The following is a 21,648-nucleotide window of genomic DNA, read 5'->3' on the forward strand; positions in this document are numbered from 1 at the left end:
GCATGTCCTGGATTGTCAACTGTCGGCCAGATACAGAGGCCAGGCAAGCGAACACCCTGCACTTTTATACTGTCGGTGTTCATGTTGCACGTGCAGACAACGCACGTGCAGTGGTGACATGGTTTGCACGTGGCTGCGTTTTTGCGAATATTCACATTTTGGAACTTTATTGTACAGTAGCTGCGTTTTATCGAATGTAACCGTGGGAATGTGTTTGGGACATGCAATGACCTTATATTCACAAAGCATGAACCGGTAGGAAACATAAAATCGGAGTTATAACCCATTTGTACCCTTTTGCGTTTCTTTTTTTGAAGAGTATATATATACATGAATGGAGTCAAGGTCCCCGTTCCTTAGCGTAAAAATCACCTTAAGATCATAACTACCTCATACACTTAAGGCATTCTTAGCACTAAGATCGCTTTGTGGAACGGGGCCCTAGAATTGATATCATGACGCTGACCTCCCCCGCCACATACACACACACACTATTTTTCAACAGAAATAATTCACCCAAGGATTGATTTGTTTTAAATATCAAAATCAGCCATGCATTAAAAATATTCATAAATACTCAAAACAGATATTTGCTAACTTCAGGCACAGTTCTTAATATAAGGGGCTTGTGTAAAACGAGCATATATACATTACATAAAGCTTTCACAAAAATAGCAGTGAGACTGAAATAAGGGCGAGAAGAAAAGTATCTTTTGTAGAAAGAGCTCAAGGACCTAATTCACAAAGGTCTCTTAGGCTCTGTTAGACAACAAAGCATCCTCTTTGCAAATCTTTTAGCATTGCACTGCGAGATCGCAAACTTGGGAGAGTTTAGTGAATAAGGCCTCAGGTGAACTGCTCCACAGAAAGAAATCAAGTCTCTAGGCCAGCTACTATCAAAGCATTTCAACAGATAAATAATCGGGAGTTTGCCAACGATACAAAACTAGCATGACCAAAATCACAAGCGTGTCAAAAGCTCATCTATATAGTAGGCAGAACTTCTCATAGATCAATAATATTTAAATACAGCAGCAAAATGACCAGAAAACCCCCCCAAATACAACTCAATACAATACTGCATACGACCTGAAAATAGCTCCAATGTTAGAACCGGTGGGTTTTTTTTTTTTTTTACATTTTTTACATTTGTTGCAAATCTTACATTAATTTCATTCATTTATACTTATTTTCGTGCTTATATCCAATCAAGGTTGAGGCACGCTGTCCTGGACACACGCCGCAGCTATCTGGACCGTCAGTCCAGGACAGTTAGTAGTTAGTGAATAGAAAGTTGGTATAGTGGCCTTACATATACTTACTAAGTCAATAAACTGGGTGAACACCGGTGCCGGGATGCGAACCCAGTACCTACCAGCCTCAAGTCTGGTGACGTAACGCTAACCTTTACACCACCGTAGACGGTCGGTACTTATTCTGGCTATATTTAAAACATAATGCCAAATACTTGCAAGGTCAAAGTCAAGAGTTTTAACGTGCACAAACACTTGCACCCAGATATACAGGATAATACACGAGTGGCCGTTCGGTACCATTTATCTCGTGAGTTGTTTTAAAACGAGCGAAAGCGATTTTGATAGTTTTTAAACAACGAGTTGTGAGATAAATGGTATCTACCGGACACGAATGTATTATTCTATTTCTTTCATATCCTTAAAAACCAGGTTTTAAACAAATTTTAACATATTTTTCGACTAAATGTTATTTACAGCCGTTGCACTTGTAGCTGACTTACACGTCACAGACACATGAATGTCAGGTTAACTATACGTCACAGCCTAATCGATTTCCATAGTGTAGTTTTTCATTGGATGTTTGGCATTGGTGACCTGGTCATCACCTAGGAGTAGGGGCGAGACGTAGCCCAGTGGTAAAGCGCTCGCTTGATGCGCGGTCGGTTTGGGATCGATCCCCGTCGGTGGGCCCATTGGGCTACCTCTAGCCTCAGCCAGTGCACCACGACTGGCACATCAAAGGCCGTGGTATGTGCTATCCTTTCTATGGGATGGTGCATATAAAAGATCCCTTGCTGCTAATCGAAAAAGACTAGCCCATAAAGTGGCGACAGCGGGTTTCCTCCCTCAATATCTGTGTGGTCCTTAACCATATGTCCGACGCCATATAACCGTAAATAAAATGTGTTGAGTGCGTCGTTAAATAAACCATTTCCTTCCTTCACCTAGGAGCGGCCGGTCGTATGTCTTGAAATTATTAACACACGCACAGGTGTTAACAACCACGTGTAACCAAACATAACGCATGGTGTTCTCACCAATGGGTGTGTAAGAAAGGTCAATAAATCTGACTATAATGTGAGCATAAATTAGTTCGAGAGCGAATCGTAGGCCAGAACGTTAACATACCTGGGCATGTTCCGAGAACGCAGATTTCGTGAGTGACAGACACGTCATTCCCCACACAAGGGCGGCCTCCATTTGTCGGCGGTGGACTGTCACATGTTCGGGTGTAAGTGGTCGTCTCTGTGCCACGCCCACAACTAACGGAGCACACGCTCTCTTTCACCTTCCAGGCACCCCACTGGCCATCTCCTGCCAAACAAAATAACACTTATATTACAGTGGCGTATCCAGAATTTAAAAAAAAAAAAAAAATGGGGGGGGGGGGGGGCAATTACAATGCCCCCCCCCCCCCCCCCCCAAATCTGCTCTGTATTATACTGGTACATTGATGTTTTGTGAACTTCTTTTGAAAGCTGATATGGTGGATGATAATATGGATTCACTTGATAGGCTAGTGAAGATGATATTTTAATGTGTCAGCTAGTAAGATGAACAGCTATCAGGCCCGTATTTAAACGATATCTGAAGTGGGGGGGGGAGGGGGGGGGGGGGGGGAAATCTCTAGTTGGGATTTAAAAAATTATTATTATTATTATCTCAGTGCCCTCTTTCCTTTCTCTCCTTTGAATTCCATCTCATTTCTTCCCAATCTGGCAGCTCCTATTTTTCAACTTCTTTTCCTGTCCACATCCACATCCCAGTCCTTGTCTCTCCAACTGCGACAGGTGCTTGTCTCTTGTAGCTGTATGTGATCACAAGCCACATTTTTTATCTTTATTTATATAGAGTAGGACAAAAAAAAGCCCCGTATATTTTCGTTCCCAAATGGGGGGTACGGCGCTCCCCCCACACTTTCCTACGGGGCCTACATTTGGTTGCTGAATAGACTAATATTGTATATATGTCATGAGTTATTATGACAGCATACGACATGACCTAATATAACAACATAAACTAATATGACAACAGAATATTAAATATGGTGGCAAAAGACAGGAACTAATATGACGTCAGAAGAAATTAATTAACATGACAGCATATACAACATTAACTAATGTGATGGTAAAAATATGAATTAATATGACTGTAGAAGACATTATGATTAACTAATATAACAGAAGCCAGTAACTAATATTCGCAGCAAAAGACCCAAAATATTATGACAATAAAAGACACAAACAAAGACAGATGCAGACATAAACTTACAGGCGTGGATTTAAGTGGGGGCCCAAGGAGCCCGGACTCCCCTATTTTTGGTCAAACAATATATATTACAGAATACATAACAAAAACAAATGCAAGGACCTTTAAATTCTATTTTCAAAAACAACAATGGGTTTAGGGCACCCTCTATTAACAAAATCCTGGATCTGTGCCTGACTGATATACTGCAAATTAGCATCAACTCATAATAATCATTTTCAAAACTACTAAAAAAAACCCACTAATTTATAAAGTGCAAAATAAATGTATTTATTTTACTTGAGCAAGAGTATGAGTTGCACGGCACTGACACTGTTTTCCTTGCATCTCCTTCGCAACCCTTGCCACCAAACCGAGGTGGAATACACGATCTCTCCAGAGTTGTCTCCCTGTAACCACCTCCACAGGTTACACTGCACGTGCCATTTGAAACCAATCTCCATTTCGACCACACTCCATCAGCTAGTAATAGAACATAATATCCTTAATAACATGAAGTCATATTATTTGTAAATATAACAGTTGAAATTAATCAAAAAAGTACAGGTATACAATGTACAAAGTACAGGTGATAATGACCTCACGAAAGGTAAATTGAAGGATCAGATTTAAAACTACGCATAACATAATTTGAGTGATTCCCTGAGCATAAGTTTAATAATTCCCTAATGTGTCTGCAGAAAAGAGAGAGAAGGAGTAAGAGAGAAGAAGAGGTGAAGGTCGAATTGGAGAATGAGAGAAAGAGAAAGACTGAGGCAGAAAAAGAAAGATAGAGGCCTAGTATAAAACACACAACTGCCCCCCCCCCCACCCCCCCCACCCCCCCCCCGCAACACGGGATTCTTCAAGATGAGAATATAAAAAACCCATAGACCTATTCTAATCAGGTGGTCTGCAGGTAATCTGTTGGTGTTTTGTATGTAGCTACCCTATTTATTTTCAACAGGGCAAATGGAAGATTGAGGTGAATATTCTACATATTTTTCTACATATTTATTATTGCAAATAATTAAAGACTATATCACTGCTTTCATTTTAATGTTGGACAATTGGCCTATTTTTATATATATATTTATTTAATAATATAACAGAGAGAGAGAGAGAGAGAGAGAGAGAGAGAGAGAGAGAGAGAGAGAGAGAGAGAGAGAGAGAGAGAGAGAGAGAGAGAGGGGGGGGAGGGAGGGAGAGAGAAAGAGAGCGTCAGGCGGAAAGAGGGAGTGAGAATGGAAGACAGAGGGTGAGCGATGGTGTGACTGACAGAGGGGAGAGAGAAAGAGGGAGGAAAGGAGATAAAGAAAGAGAGGGGAGGGAGAATGAAAGAAAGAAAGAAAGAAAGACAGAGAGAGAGATAACTGTGTCCGTGTTCATTTTCATTACAAACATTTAAAAAAAAAAAACGTTGCTGTTTATGATTAAGCAATCTAGTCTTTATAAGCTAATGTTTATTTTGTACCTGGACAAGAATCCAATTCGCACATTTTAGATCTTGTTATTCGTCCCTGACCTTGGCAATCCTTCCCGCCAAACTTGGGTCCAATACAAGTTCTTTCCAAAATGGTTTCCACCTTACCAACACCGCACGTTACAGAGCAACTGCCATTTGTAACGGTTTTCCAATCCGTCCATACGCCATCGACTAAGAATAAAATATTGAAACAACATACTTTTTAGTCTGTTTATATCATATCTAATCGCATATATTCATGTTTATTAAAAAATAGTAAAACATATTATGATACAAACTTGTGTGCGAAAATATGTATATCTTCCAATTTAAATATTTTGTTAAGTACAAACCATCACATAAAAGACACAACTTGTAAGTATAAGTAACTTGTAGATAGTACTAACCCAAATAACTTCCGGCTGAGTCAAAGTTCGAGGTGCACCGAACTTTTGATAGAGAAGTTAAGACCATAAGTCCTGTGGTTGTTAAAAAAAAAGTTTCATCTGGGCAAAAAATTTATGCAATTTTATTTCATCTAGTACCACTGTGTCAAGTAACTTTGTGCTTGAAACTTGTATGGGGTACCTGTAAAAAAGGTACTCACATCTTGAGCGAAACTAGGGGTGTTGTAAGATCTGTAGAGGGGTTCGGGAGCATTCTCCCATAAAGGTTTTCAAATAAGGATACCCAAAGATGCGTTTTCAGAACAATTTAATGTTATAGGGTATATTTAAGATGGTGAATTTAAAAATAGTAATTAAAATAGACACTTTGAACGGGTACGGCGTGTGCAACAGGACCCCTATGACTCCCATCTCGATCCGCCAATTACGGGTTAAGATTTAGCCAGAGGTAAAGACCTACCTCCTATTTTTATCAAGGAATTAATTTGGCCTTTTATACAAGGCGAGGAATGTTATTTACCAACCACAGAAAAAACTACATTACATTAATGTTACCCCCACCATTAAATATCCTGGATCCACGTCTGATATACATATTCGTAAAATAAAACTGAAATTAGTATGAATAATTTAACCCACAGTGAACAGCATCACGTTACGTAATACCTGGACAGTGTTGCGAGTTGCACGAACTAGATTGTGTCATTCGGCGGTTGCCTTGGCAATTCTTCCCACCAAAACTTGGTCCAATACATGTTCTCTCTAGAACTATTATTCTGGCACCACCGCCACAAGTCACAGAACAAAATTCAGAAGAGATTGTTTTCCATTCCGACCATACTCCGTCAACTGGTGAAAGAGAACAAACAATGCTAATAATTGTTTTAAATGTTTAGTACACATTGTTAAATGTTAAAAACTTAATTACTGCTAACGAGGTGTGAGGTGGCTAGGATAGCATTATGTTAAGCAATCCCTCCTCACCAACTGTCATAATAAAATCAAAATCTATTTACATATCTAACAGCATCATGGAAAATAGTTGCATTCATGTTAACTTCATATTCTTTCAAAATTGCAGTTGTAGTGTAAACATTTAGTGATCCTTGTGCGGAATCTGTTCACAACTTTGCAGGTTTTGAGATGATCCCGAGGAGGTACTGTGTCCAGTTTAAAATCACGGAAGTTAAATCATATCTATAGACTTTGTATACACTGACACAAATCTAAATTTGGAAATGCCAATGGTCCCAAAAGGTTGTTCTTAACAGGTCTCCCTCATCCCAAGTGTTGATATTGGTAGGACTTTCCTTTGGCACTGTCACGTATAAAGAACATTATAAATACTTATAATAAATAGAATTAGGGTTAGGGTTAGTGACAGTGCCAAAGGAAAGTCCTTCCATGATATTATATAGAACGATAGAAGTATTAGATCTATCCCAAGTGCTGCAGCTCCCTAATCAACCTCTGGCCAGGTGTTTATAAAACGTTTATTTCCTGAATTGCAGCCATTGCAAGATGTTTGCGATAACAGAGCCTTGTTGAATACTATTTCTTACTAAATAAATGTTTTTGTTTAGAATACCAGTGTCTGTATATCGAATGTGTTTGCGATAACAGAGCCTTGTTGACTACTATTTCTTACTAAATAAATGTTTTTGTTTAGAATACCAGTGTCTGTATATCGAATGTGTTTGCGATAACAGAGCCTTGTTGACTACTATTTCTTACTAAATAAATGTTTTTGTTTAGAATACCAGTGTCTGTATATCGAATGTGTTTGCGATAACAGAGCCTTGTTGACTACTATTTCTTACTAAATAAATGTTTTTGTTTAGAATACCAGTTTCTGTATATCGAATGTGTTTGCGGTCGTATACTAATGTTTGTAGCACTCAGTTTTTACTTTAATTCGTGATATATATATTTTTTCGTACGTACAAAATTATTGGGAGGTAAAATCCGGTCGCGGCTACTAGATGTAGACACTAATATTTTAAACAAGAAAATATATTTAATTTGTATGTTACGTCATCGAAAAGGCTCTATTGGTCGGAAACATTTTACTAATAAAGAGTCCGATACTCTAACGCTATGGAAACGCCATACAAATTGTATGCGTGTGACGTCATTAGAGATTCTAGGCACTAAAGGTTTTATAAGGACGGACCCAGGCTCGATATATAGCCTTAGCGCTACGATATCGTAAAATAGTCGTAGACTATGACGTCACTACGATACATGCCCAAACCTACGACGGTTTTACGATACCGTAGGGATACGATCGTTTCGAAACTATGGACCTTATTCCACAAAGCCTTACCACCATTGTACTGTACTGTACATTCTTCACGTCAACGTTTACCCCATCTTCATAAATCAAGGCTAATAGTCGTTCCTCGTATTCAGCCTTGATACATGTAGTCAAGATTACTGATATCCACTACTAGCGCCCTCTATTGGAAGAAAATTTGTAACACCGATTATGTCCCTTACACGATGACATCGCTGACCAATCACAGCATCGGTAACATGTGACAATCTTGAAAGCAATATGGCCTCAGATTACAGTTATCTTCCCATTTGGTTGTCGAAAATCCGGAAATTTGACCGCGCAAGTAGTCTGCTGTTTGACTGTGATTATTTCATGGCAGACAGCTATGAAGTGGCAACTGTTTGACTGAAGTGACAGGGGATAGCATGTAGTTTGTAAACATGTGTAACTTGCTGACATTGAAGACTTGTTTGTGGTAATTCCGGCCCATGCAAAAGTAGTTCTTTTTGTGTAAAATGGGTGTACTCCGGCCTGGTTTAGAGGGTGTGTCTGTTTAAACCAATATGCTGGGAGAAAGAGCTGGACAACAGGGGTTGTCCTTTTCAGGGTATATGTCCCCCATGCAGGCAAAGGTACATACAAAACTTCACAGGCCTACTGATATTAATAAAAATGTTATAGCCACTAAGGCTATATAGAAACATATAGCGAAATTAATTGTGGTCTGAGGCCATATCAAAAATTAACCGCCGAACGCTGACGCTGCCATCTTTGTTTACAATAACAAGGGAATCTATAAGGAGCGTTGCGATTCGTTGCAATCAGATCTCATCGCATCCAATGAAATTTAAACATTTTGTGGCACGATTTCTTGACGACGTGTTTCAAGGCTGAATACGAGGAACGAATATTAGCCTTGATTTATGAAGATGCGTTTACCCTAGACCTTTCGTATTTCCTCTCAAATCTTGTGGCGTTGTGCACATTTCAAGACTTATTCCTGCTGATGTTTGTGGCATTAATTAAACTATACCGACTTTTATTATAATTGTTGATATCATTTTCATAAACATACGTTTGCAAATACACGCATATTAAAGTTAGTACTCAGTGAAGTTAGTAATATAGTTCCAGATCAAAACCACAAGCAACACTGTCATCACTAATTAACACTTACACCATCCTTATTAATTAACTAACAATCAAAATCATCATAATTAATTATTAACAACTAAACAACAGTCAACACCACTAATTAACTAACAATCAAAACATTCATCACTAATTAACAACTAACATTCAAAACCTTCAATATTAATTATTAACAACTAACAATCTAAATCTTCATCACTAATTATTAACAAGCAAAATGAAAATTGCATCACTAATTATTAATAACTAACAACCTAAAACATCAACACTAATTATTAGCAACTATCTATCAATCAAAACTATTAGCACTAATTATTAACTAATTATCAAAACCGTTATTACTAATCACTATCAACACCTTAATAACTAATTATTAAAAACTAACAGTCAAAACTATTACATTAATGTTAACCAATTATAAAAACCGTTATCACTAATTAGTAAAACTATTATTTAAAATTTTCATTATTAATTAATGATCAATAATAGAAATGTCATCACTATGTGACTAATTATTAACTAAGTATGAATCATAATCTCCATCACTAACTATTATCTAGCAATATACATGTGTGTGTACATGTTTGTGTGTACGTGTGTGTGTGTGTGTGTGTGTGTGTGTGTGTGTGTATGTATGTGTATGTATGTGTGTCTGTGTATTTGTTTGTGTACGTGTGAGTGTGTGTACGTGTGTGTGTATGTGTGTGTATGTGTGTATCTGTGTGTGTATCTGTATGTGTGTATCTCTCTGTGTGTGTGTATATGCGTGTGTGTATCTGTGTGTGTGTGTGTGTGTGTGTGTGTATGTGTGTGTGTGTATGTGTGTGTATATGCGTGTGTGTATGTGTGTGAGGGGATCTATGTGTGTGTGGGGGGGGGATCTGTGCGTGTGTGTTGTATGTGTCTCTCTGTCTGTGTGCTTGTGTGTACGTGCGTGCATGCGTGCGTTGGCGCGCGCGCGCGCGCGTGTGTGTGTGTGTGTGTGTGTGTGTGTGTGTGTTATAGTTTATGTCATATGAATGTAATGCGCCACTAACTGTTACGGAGAGGTCAACCCAGAACAAATAAACTATTTTGAATTTGAATTTGAATATAGCAATCCAAACAGTTATCACTAGTGACTAAGCTCTAGCCTAACGTGTTCGTTGAGTTATACCTGGACAAGGGTGCAAGTTGCACCGATTAGTCCTTGTCATTCTTCGGTCACCTTGGCAATTGTTTCCACCTGGACTAGGTCGAATACATGTTCTCTCTAGAACTGTTTCCATGACACCACCACCACATGACAAAGAACACGGACCAGTAGAAGTGACCCTCCATTCAGACCAAACACCATCAGCTGGCAACATAACGTACAATAGTAGCCAGAACCGTACAACCATCACACGCAATTAGTATGCAATTGATATAACTATTATATTTACATAGGTAATTGATGTAACCATTACGTACATAAGTAGTATTATTAGATTTGTATTAAAACGCACATAACTGTTCGTCTTCCATCGCAATTCACAAATTTAAAAAAAGGTTAAGCTATCAGACTTAATGCTGGTGGGTAGTGGGTTCGCATCCCAGTACCCGCTCACACCCAGAGCGAGTTTTAACGACTCGGTGGGTAGTGGTGTAAGGCAACTATGCCGACTTCTCTCTCACTAACCATTAATGTACTGTCTTGAAAGGACACCAAAGATTTGTGTCCAGAACATGTTTTAATCTTCATTGCATATGAGCACGAGACTAACTAAAATGAATTAATTAAATAAGAAAAGTGGGTCATCATACAAAATGTAAATTTACAATAACTTAATGCTAATTAATGCAAATGGCAGGTCTATCCAATGTGCTCTAGAGGTGTCGTTAAACAAAAAAGATGACCAATTAGTAGGCTAACATGCTACATAAGGCACAGCCAGTTTGTCTGTGAAGTTCTGTTTAAGTTTTAGGGCATTGAGGGCATAAAATTAGGACACTGCAGCAATTTGCAACATCGCCACCCTGACATTTGAGACCTGCCTATTCCACGAAAGGATTCCACGCTGCGTTATACCTAGTATTGGGAATCGGTTGTAGAATATAAACATAAGAAGGATTTGAACAATAAGGACTATGACCTATGGTCGTGTTCACTGGTACCTAGACCATACAGATTGCTAACTGTTCCTTTAATAACTCTTTAATGACTTTTTGTTTGTATGTAGTGGCGGGACGTAGCCCAGTGGTAAAGAGCTCACTTGATGCGCGGTCGGTTTGGGATCGATCCTCGTCGGTGGGACCATGGGACTATTTCTCACTCCAGTCAGTGCATCACGACTGGTATGTCAAAGGTCGCGGTATGTGCTATTCTGTCTGTCGATGGCGCATATAAAAGATCCCTTGCTACTAATGCAAAAATGTAGTGGGTTTCCTCTCTAAGACTATATGTCAAAATTACCAAATGTTTTACATCCAATAGCCGATGATTAATAAATCAATGTGCTTTAGTGGTGTCGTTAAACAAAAACAAAGGTTTTTCCTTTTGTATATACACATGAAAGCAAGCATCATCTCCAATACATTTACATCAATTGCATTATATAATCTGGAGGAACAATAACAGTTAACATTTTCCCACACAGTCGATCATGGATCTTTGTAATCGATCATCACATCGTAGAGCCAAGCCAATCACATTTTGATTATTATCGATCATTGGAACGTCACTAGTTATACCTGGACAAGACTGTGAATTGCATCGACTAGATCTTATCATTCGTTTTTCGCCTCCACAGTCCTTCCCACCAAAGCTAGGTCCAATACATGTTCTCTCCAGAACTGCCTGCTTGACTCCACCACCACAAGTTACAGAGCAAGAACCAGTCGAAATCGTTTTCCATTCAGACCATACTCCGTCGACTGGTAACAAAACAGACATGACGCTAACATCAAGATCTTAATCACGGCATACAACACTGTATCTTTTGTCAATAAAACTGATAATAATGTGTTTTCATATAATTAAAAATAATAAGTCAGATTTATAGAAAACACACACACACACACAGTACTAATCAGAATTTCATTTGCTGGTACTTGCATTCATTGCACTTCAAACTGTTACATATTTGAAATATATCAAGAAGTTTGACCACAATGTATATAGTATAACAAATTAACAATAATTTGATTATGATTCAACATAGATAATGCCATGTATATTTAATATACCCGGTAATCAAAAGGACAATTAAGGAAGGATATCGTTAGTCGCACTTCGCTCCTGTTTGATGTTTGCTAGAAGGCCATTAGAGTCATTCTGCAGTAACAGGACAAATTGGCGTCCACTAACTTTAGTACTGAATAACATATACATTAATATCTAACTCCATTGACTGACAACAGAAACATTTAAATACTAAACAACTTAAAACTTGTTATACCTGGACAACGTTGTGAATTACATGAACTAGACCTTGTCATTCGCTTGTTGCCTTGACAATCCTTCCCACCAAAACTAGGTCCAATACATGTTCTCTCCAGAACTATTTGCATGACTCCGCCACCGCAAGATACAGAGCAAGAACCAATCGAAGTGGTTCTCCATTCAGACCATACTCCATCAACTGGGAACAGAACATATATAATACTAATATCCAGAGTTCTCCAGTCATTATGTGCAATTGTCATTGTACGTAGATAAATCTGACAGATAAAAGTACGAGACAAGTGCATGTATTCGAATTGTTTTTTAAAGCTAAAATTAAGTCAGAATTACAGATCATTATCTAATGTAATTGTTTCTACACTTTGAGAGAACAGACACCCATATATACCCAGTAACATATTTTTCTTTGTGTTGGTGAATCATTTCATATTCCTTCATCCATTCAATTTTGAAACAGTAATATTTCATAGTTAACTCTATATAGTAATAAATGTAAAAAGCACAAACACTAACTAATAATATATTAAAATTATCTAAACCTGTATCAGTCAACAGTAACTTTATATTATTATAATGTCAATATATATATACCTGAACAAATATGCGTGTTACACTGTTTTGACCGTGTCATCCGTCTGTTGCCTTGACAATCCTTCCCACCAAACGTGGGTCCAATACATGTTCTCTCCAGAACTGTTTGCATGACACCGCCTCCGCAAGTTACAGAACAAGAACCAATTGAAACTGTTCTCCATTCAGACCACACCCCATCAACTGGTAACAAAACGTACAATAACACTAATACCACATGTTTTTGACCAGTATTTAACTATTAATCTAATAGATATGAAAATCCTATTATATTGTAATAACACATATATGATGCTTCATTTTTTTTTCTTTGTTGGTTATACATTGGTATTGTTACTGTTGGTATGCAACTTTTCAACAATCAACGTTTGTTTCTCGTGGAAATAATTACAGAATATCAGTTGCTAATATATTTTCACGGAGTCATATAAAAACATTAAACGACTAATAATTATAATATGATTAGCAAATTCGGTAATAATATTTTATTTCATTTTAACTTATTATCTTGCTTATATCCAATTAAGGTTCAAACACGCTGTCCTGGGTACACACCTCAGCTATCTAGACTGTCCGTCCAGGTCAGTTGGTTAGTTGTTAGTGGTTAGTGACAGAAAAGAGGGTGTAGTGGTCTTACATCTACCCACCGAGTCATTAAAACTCGCTCTGAGTGGGAGCTGGTACCGGGCTGTGAACCCAGTACCTACCAGCCTTATGTCCGATGGCTTAACCACGACACCACCGAGACCGGTGGGTAATAATAAATAATTACATGACATTATACCTGGACAAGAGTTTGAGTTACACAACTTTGACCTTGACATTCGTTTATTGCCTTGACAATCCTTCCCACCAAACTTGGGTTCAATACAAGTTCTCTCTAGAATTGTTTGCAGGACTCCACCGCCGCAAGTTACAGAACAAAAACCGATTGAAATTGTTCTCCATTCAGACCAAACTCCATCAACTAGTAATAAGACAGATACAAATAAACTAACACCCCATCAACTGGTAACAAAACATACAATAAAACTCATATCCAGATCTGTGTGACCATTATTTCATAATTAGACAAAGGTGAACTCTCTATTATATTTGTAATAAAACGCATAACATGTTTTGTGGTTTGCCTTATTGATTTAACGGGATTTTTATTACTATGGTTTTGGTTTTTCAACAATGAACCTGTGTTTCTTGTGGAACTGAAGAATATTACCAAATGAAAGGTGCATTTTTACTGTGATACATGCATTTGAACACATTAAACAACTAGTATTGTAATAAGATTATCAGTATCCATCTTTAGTAATAAACAACTATACAGCATTTATTAATTTATTTTATAAATATTGTTACTGTGCATCTATCAACAAAGAACCTTTGTTTCCCATGGAAATGAGGGACATTGATAGTATCACAAACTTTAAAGATACTATATCTTTATAGTGAGAGATGAAAACACAAAACAACTAGTATTTTTGTTGTTGTTGTTGTTGTTGTTGTTGTTGTTTGTATCGGTCTTTAGTAATTAAAACCTTTTGAATTATACCTGGGCAAGGGTTTGAGTTACACTGGTTTGTCTTAGACATTCGTTTGCTGCCTTGACAATCCTTCCCACCAAACTTGGGTCCAACACAAGTTCTTTCAAGAATTGTTTCCATGACTCCACCACCACAGGTTACAGAACAAAGACCAATCGAAATTGTTCTCCATCCAGTCCAAACTCCATCAACTGGTAACAAGACAGATATACAAGTAAACTAACAGTCGCGTATCCAAAGCCACATATCTGTGCGAGACAAAGTTCTTGAAGGATTTACAGAAAGACGTGACCCAACTACAAAGGCAAGGACAGATGTCTTGTGGATATTATCCACGCTACTAAATGCTAAATTCAATGTCTGAAATATGATGTTCACACAAACCCATGCCATATATGTCTGCACGAATTTGTTTAACTTAATTACTAGTACAATGTATTTGAAAACCAAACTATGTTTATGGTATGCCACTAACATTAATTGTTGAATATAGATGCACAGATGTGCAAAATAACTGTCATATTTTTAAAGCAAACAATCTTTTGTTTATAGGTTATTTGAAATTAATATTTAGAAAGAAGGAAAGCCTTATAAATGAGATATTTGCCAAAGTAGCATTGCAGGAAATATCTTTTGTACTACACTTGCTTTACTAGTATCGTCTACCTTTATTTATTAATAGTTTAAAGCAATTTACTACTTATTAACGGGAAATGATTTCTTGATACGATATACATGTACCTGGGCAAGACTGTGAATTGCATCGACTAGACCTTGTCATTCGTTTGTTGCCTTGACAATCCTTTCCACCAAAACTGGGTCCAATACAAGTTCTCTCCAGAACTATTTCCATGACTCCACCACCACAAGTTACAGAACAAGAACCAATCGAAGTGGTTCTCCATTCAGACCAAACTCCATCAACTGGGGACAGAACATAAATGATACTAGTATCCAATGTCCCCCAGTCATTATGAACACTCGTCATTTTATGTAGACAAATCTGACAGTAGTCAAACACAATTTAGTTTTTAAGTTATTTCAAACTTAAGTCATAATTATAATTTATCAAATGTAATGATTTTAAAATCTGAAGCTACAACACACACACACACACACACACACACAGAGAGACACACACACACACACACACACACACACACACACACACACACACACACACACACACACACACACATAATGCTTTGAACTTGAAGAGTTAAATGATGTCACTTCTCTATAATATATTCATTATTGTAAGACATACGAACTCTAAATTACCAGTTCTATATATAATAAAGTTAGCGATACTTCTGTCAAGCATTAGTAATTTATATCTTTTAAATGTTCTATACCTGAACACAGATGCGTGTTACACTGTTTTGACCGTGTCATCCTCCTATTGCCTTGACAATCCTTCCCACCAAACTTGGGTCCAATACAAGTTCTCTCCAGAACTATTTGCATGACACCACCACCGCAAGTTACAGAACATGAACCAATCGAAGTGGTTCTCCATTCAGACCATACTCCGTCAACTGGGAACAAAACATACAATAACACTAATATCCAGATCTGTGTGAACGTTCTGTTATGTTTGTAATAAACAAACAACATGTTTTGTTTCCCCCCTTATTGATAGAACGGGTCTATTGGCAGTATTGTTGTGAGGTTTTAAACAAAGAATCTTTGTTTCTTGTGGAACTGAAGAATATTACCAAAGTAAAGGATATTATATTTTTATATTGAGGTATGCATTTGAACACTATAAACAACTAGTATTCTATAATAAGTTTATCAATATTGGTCATTAGTAATATCAACAATGAAGCTTTGAAATGAGGAATTTGCGTATTGTTATAAAATTCAAAGTGACTGTAGTTTCATAATGAGGAATACGAAAACTCTAAACAACTAGTATTCTAATAATGATTTCTGTATCTGACTGTATCGCTCATTTCTAAGTAAACACTATGCTGCATTATACCTGGGCAAGGGTTTGAGTTGCACTGGTTTGTCTGTGACATTCTTTTGTTGCCTTGACAATCCTTCCCACCAAACTTGGGTCCAATACAAGTTCTCTCCAGAACTATTTGTATGACGCCACCACCACAAGTTACAGAACAAGAACCAATAGAAGTGGTTCTCCATTCAGACCATACTCCATCAACTGGGGACAAAACAAATATAATACTAATACCCAGAGTTCTCCAGTCATTATGAACTTGTAAACTTCATTGTATACAGACGAATCTGACAGATGACAGTACGAGATTAATATATGTAGTCAAACACAGACAGTTGTGTGTTCAAATTAATCCAAAAATTAAGTCAGAATTATAGCCTATTTTACGTAATGTAAACTTTCTTAATTTTCTGCATGAAAAAGACATACTATTTGTGAACAATAAATATATTCATGATCTGACTTCTCTATATAATATAACCTAAAGCACATAAACACTTGTACGATAATACGGCTACCAGTATCGGTATTAATCGTTAGGAATTTATATCATATTATCTTCAATTTTCTTTATACCTGAACATATATGCGTGTTACACTGTTTTCATCCTGTTACTCTTCTGTCACCTTTACAATCCTTCCCACCAAAACTTGGGTCCAATACATGTTCTATCAAGAACTGTTACCATGATACCACAGCCGCATATTACAGAACAAGAACCAATCGAAATTGTTCTCCATTCAGACCAAATTCCATCAACTAATAAGGGAGATATAATTAAACTATCAATGCTTAGCACATTCAAAGCCGTTTGCCAATAACAATAATATTTTATGGTAAGGTGTAACATTAAGTACATTCCTTAAAGATAAATTAAATGTAATAGTATATATGTTGATATAAAATCGTTGCCATCTACAGCAAACATTTGTTGACCTGAATTATCTGGAAGCGAACCTATGGTTCTGTCTCTAAAACTGACAACGCACAGACGTACCAAATGACTAATATGTATCAGACAAGCAATACTATATTTTACAGATAATTTACAATCTATTGTCTCACTACTATTACCACAAATATATTTTGTATTAGATCTGCATGTACTAGTGTTGATTAGTTTGTGTTTATTGATAGTTAAAACTAACTTATCAATTAGGAACAAGAAATAATTTCACGTTATACCTGGACAAGACTGTGTATTGCATCGACTAGACCTTGTCATTCGTTTTTCGCCTTGACAATCCTTTCCACCAAAACTAGGTCCAATACATGTTCTCTCCAGAACTGTTTGCATGACTCCACCACCACAAGTTACAGAACAAGAACCAATCGAAGTGGTTCTCCATTCAGACCACACTCCATCAACTGGGGACAGAACAAGTATAATACTAATATCACAGAGTTCTCCAGTCATCAACTTGTTAACCTTATTGTATATAGACAACTCTGACACATGATAGATGGTACGAGATTAATACCCATTGTCAAACAGACAGTTTTTTGTTCACATTAGTTCAAACATTAAGTAAGAATTATAGCTCATTTTACATAATGTAAACTTTCTAAATTTTCAGGGTAAAAAAGGCCTATAGTTCTCCAGTCATTATGCACAAACGTCATTGTATGTCGACAAACCTGACAGATGACAGTATGACACTAATATCTGAAGTAAGACACAACGCAGGTTTATCCTCAAATTAATCCAAAATTAGCTCATTGTGCGTTATAAAAACGTTCTATATATCTAGGATAAAAAAAAACCTTAATTACATTTTTGATATATAAATACATTCACGGTCTAACTTTTTGATATAACATCAGTCATACGAACACTAAACGACACATCTAACAGATGAAAGGACAAAACTAATACCTGCAGTAAAACAGTTTTGTTCTCACTTTAGTCGAACATAGAGTCAGAATTATGGTAATACGTTTATCAATAACTGTATTAGACATTAGGAATTTATATCATATCTTCAAGTTTATTTATACCTGAACAAATATGCGTGTTACACTGTTTTGTTCTTGTCACTCGTTTGTTTCCTTGACAATCCTTTCCCCCAAATCTGGGTCCAATACACGTTCTCTCTAAAACTGTTGCCATGACACCACCACCGCAAGTTACAGAGCATGAACCAGTCGTAACAGTTCTCCATTCAGACCAAACTCCATCAACTAATAAGGGAGATATAATTAAACTAACAGTGCATATCCAAAGCCTGTTGCCGATACGTAAAATACTTTATGGTAAGTTGTAATGGTAAATATTTGAGTACGATCCTTAATGATAAATTAAATGTACTAGTACATGTGCTCATATAAAATCGTTGAAATCTACTCCGGCATAAATCTGTTTAGCTGAATTATCTTGAAACCAAAATATGTTTGTAATATGCCTCAAAATCTGCCTGACGACTATCTAGATGGATAGACCTGCCAAATGTGTAAGCCAAACAATATTGTGTTTTGCAGATTATTTAAAATTAATATTAAAATATTGACATCTTATAAAATGCGGTCTTTGTCAAACTAGTATTATGACAAATATATTTTGTATTACACCTGCATCTATTAATGTTGCTTAGTTTGTGTTTCTTGAAAGATGAAACAAATCTATCACTTATTAACAACGCTTATTAATTGACAAACTAGTATTATTACAGATGTATTTTCTATTGGACCTGCATCTATTAATGTTGTTTAGTTTGTGTTTCTTGAAAGTTGAAACAAATCTATTACTTATTAACAACGCTTATTAATTGACAAACTAGTATTATTACAGATGTATTTTCTATTGGACCTGCATCTATTAATGTTGTTTAGTTTGTGTTTCTTGAAAGATGAAACAAATCTATCACTTATTAACAACGCTTATTAATTGACAAACTAGTATTATTACAGATGTATTTTCTATTGGACCTGCATCTATTAATGTTGTTTAGTTTGTGTTTCTTGAAAGATGAAACAAATCTATCACTTATTAACAACGCTTATTAATTGACAAACTAGTATTATTACAGATGTATTTTCTATTGAACCTGCATCTATTAATGTTGTTTAGTTTGTGTTTCTTGAAAGATGAAACAAATCTATCACTTATTAACAACGCTTATTAATTGACAAACTAGTATTATTACAGATGTATTTTCTATTGGACCTGCATCTATTAATGTTGTTTAGTTTGTGTTTCTTGAAAGATGAAACAAATCTATCACTTATTAACAACGCTTATTAATTGACAAACTAGTATTATTACAGATGTATTTTCTATTGGACCTGCATCTATTAATGTTGTTTAGTTTGTGTTTCTTGAAAGTTGAAACAAATCTATTAATTATTAACAACGCTTATTAATTGACAAACTAGTATTACAACAGATGTATTTTCTATTGGACCTGCAACTATTAGTGTTGTTTACTTTGTGTTTATTGATAGTTAAAACAAACTTATCACTTATTAACAAGGAATGATTCAACGTTGAGGTATACCTGGACAAGACTTTGAATTGCATCGACTAGATCTTGTCATTCTTCGGTTGCCTTGGCAGTCGTTTCCACCAAACTTGGGTCCAATACAAGTTCTTTCTAAAACTGTTTCAATAACTCCACGACCACAAGTTACAGAACATGTGCCAGGAGAAACTGTTCTCCATTCCGACCACACGCCATCAACTGATAACAGAACATAAATGATACTAATGTCCATGAGTGTTTGCCCATTACAAGCATTACCACATTCTACTCATTTAAAGACACTACATACCGTACATCCTTGAATACAAGCCTCGTTTCGAAGGAAGGTGTTAGTGCATCTCAATGAAACTAGAAACATGCCTTGAATAGAAACCTGCCTCGACAGAGGCCAGGTCTTAGTCCATCTTGATGAAAATAGAAACCTGCCTTGAATAGAAGCCCGCTTTGCATAAAGGCCAACTTAAGCTATTGCAGCTTGCATTTGATCGGGTGAATGACCACGCTATAGTCGTCATTTCCGTTGCATTTGATCGGGTGAATGGCCACGTTATAGTCGTCATTTTCGTTGCAGAACTTCAAAAGCTTATAACCACAGTGAGATAAGAATTTTCCACATGTACAAAAACGTTTGGAAGCCTACATTAGACATTAGATTATGACCTTACAATAAGGCTATGTTAGATAATTATGCCTGCATAAAAATAGATGCCTGCCTTGAATAGAAGCCTGCCTTAAACGGAGGCCGGCTCTCAGAGCGTCACGAAAACAATAGGCTTCTATTGAAGGATATACGGTATGTTTATTAAAACTTGCAGTCAAGTGCAGACACAATTTAATGTTATTCCAAGTCAAAAGAAATCTGTTTAAAACACTGATAATGAACAAATTGCATTATTGTCATTTACAAAGTAAAAAATTAAAAATTAATTTTGTGTTAGATTTTTAATCTGTGTTAAAAATAAAACATAGGCGTATCCCTCATAACATCAACAATTAATTGTTTCTTTATACCTGGGCAATGTTGTGAGTTACACTGTTTTGATCGTGTTTCTGTTGTATTGCCTTGGCAAGCCTTTCCACCATATTTGGGTGCAATGCATGTTCTCTCCTGAACTGTTACCAAGACACCACCACCACATGTTACTGAACAAGTACCAGAGAGAATTGTTTTCCATTCAGTCCACACTCCATCAACTAGCAACAAATGAAAATATAACATCATATGTGTATTTCTCTTATTCCGCATACTGTATTTCATTTAATTAAATCCAATTAACATGAATGTCTACATTCATACCAAAGTGCAGATAGTCTTGTCTTTATTCCAAACAGAAAGGAGAGTAATTTTGTAGCGATTATGTTCACATTATACTAACATAATCTTTCGTTACAGCAGAGTAATTGTTTGAAACGAAGTGATTATTTGTACGTATATTCATAACGAATGCGATAATGCAATTTATGCTATGCCATAACATTCAAGTCAGATTAATTAGTGTTACAGCGAGACATTGATGTTTCAAAGCAAACAAATAATAGAATACTTGACATTTCAGCTAGCACTGCCTGATATAAGCTAAACAATTTATCCACACAACTTAGCAACTATATACATGTGATTTGTTATTACAATGTACGTTTCTATCTTTTAAACCTAGACTTTTTAGGTATGCTGGTGGGAAGCGCAAATAAAAGATCCCTTGCTGCCAATCGGAAGAGTAGCCCATGTAGTGGCGACAACGGGTTTCCTCTCAAAATCTGTGTGGTCCTTAACCATATGTCTGACGCCATATAATCGTAAATAAAATGTGTTGAGTGCGTCGTTAAATAAAACACTTCTT

General features: G+C 36.5%; 1 protein-coding gene and 1 long non-coding RNA gene across 13 annotated transcripts in view; one reads left to right on the plus strand and one right to left on the minus strand.

Annotated features, from left to right (window-relative positions):
- The window catches only part of LOC121383449, a 39,461-nt gene that overhangs the window by 17,313 nt on the left and 500 nt on the right, over nucleotides 1–21,648 (plus strand). The window lies entirely within an intron of this gene.
- LOC121383447 (SCO-spondin-like) overlaps nucleotides 1–21,648 on the minus strand; it is a 56,410-nt gene that overhangs the window by 10,083 nt on the left and 24,679 nt on the right. For 4 of the 12 annotated variants that reach the window (XM_041513495.1, XM_041513489.1, XM_041513498.1 and 1 more), the window contains 17 exons: nucleotides 20,819–21,001; nucleotides 19,823–20,005; nucleotides 18,327–18,509; nucleotides 17,514–17,696; nucleotides 16,349–16,531; nucleotides 15,717–15,899; nucleotides 15,103–15,285; nucleotides 14,370–14,552; nucleotides 13,605–13,787; nucleotides 12,821–13,003; nucleotides 12,225–12,407; nucleotides 11,518–11,700; nucleotides 9,962–10,144; nucleotides 6,042–6,224; nucleotides 4,978–5,160; nucleotides 3,804–3,986; nucleotides 2,385–2,570 (listed from right to left, as the gene is read on the minus strand). In XM_041513495.1, the coding sequence (XP_041369429.1) occupies nucleotides 2,385–2,570; nucleotides 3,804–3,986; nucleotides 4,978–5,160; nucleotides 6,042–6,224; nucleotides 9,962–10,144; nucleotides 11,518–11,700; nucleotides 12,225–12,407; nucleotides 12,821–13,003; nucleotides 13,605–13,787; nucleotides 14,370–14,552; nucleotides 15,103–15,285; nucleotides 15,717–15,899; nucleotides 16,349–16,531; nucleotides 17,514–17,696; nucleotides 18,327–18,509; nucleotides 19,823–20,005; nucleotides 20,819–21,001 (3,114 nt within the window). The remainder of the gene's footprint in view (nucleotides 1–2,384; nucleotides 2,571–3,803; nucleotides 3,987–4,977; nucleotides 5,161–6,041; nucleotides 6,225–9,961; nucleotides 10,145–11,517; nucleotides 11,701–12,224; nucleotides 12,408–12,820; nucleotides 13,004–13,604; nucleotides 13,788–14,369; nucleotides 14,553–15,102; nucleotides 15,286–15,716; nucleotides 15,900–16,348; nucleotides 16,532–17,513; nucleotides 17,697–18,326; nucleotides 18,510–19,822; nucleotides 20,006–20,818; nucleotides 21,002–21,648) is intronic. The other 8 variants (XM_041513500.1, XM_041513501.1, XM_041513493.1 and 5 more) reach the window with 7 other exon arrangements.

The sequence above is a fragment of the Gigantopelta aegis genome, chromosome 10 (assembly GCF_016097555.1).
Source record: "Gigantopelta aegis isolate Gae_Host chromosome 10, Gae_host_genome, whole genome shotgun sequence".
NCBI classification, from domain to species: domain Eukaryota; kingdom Metazoa; phylum Mollusca; class Gastropoda; order Neomphalida; family Peltospiridae; genus Gigantopelta; species Gigantopelta aegis.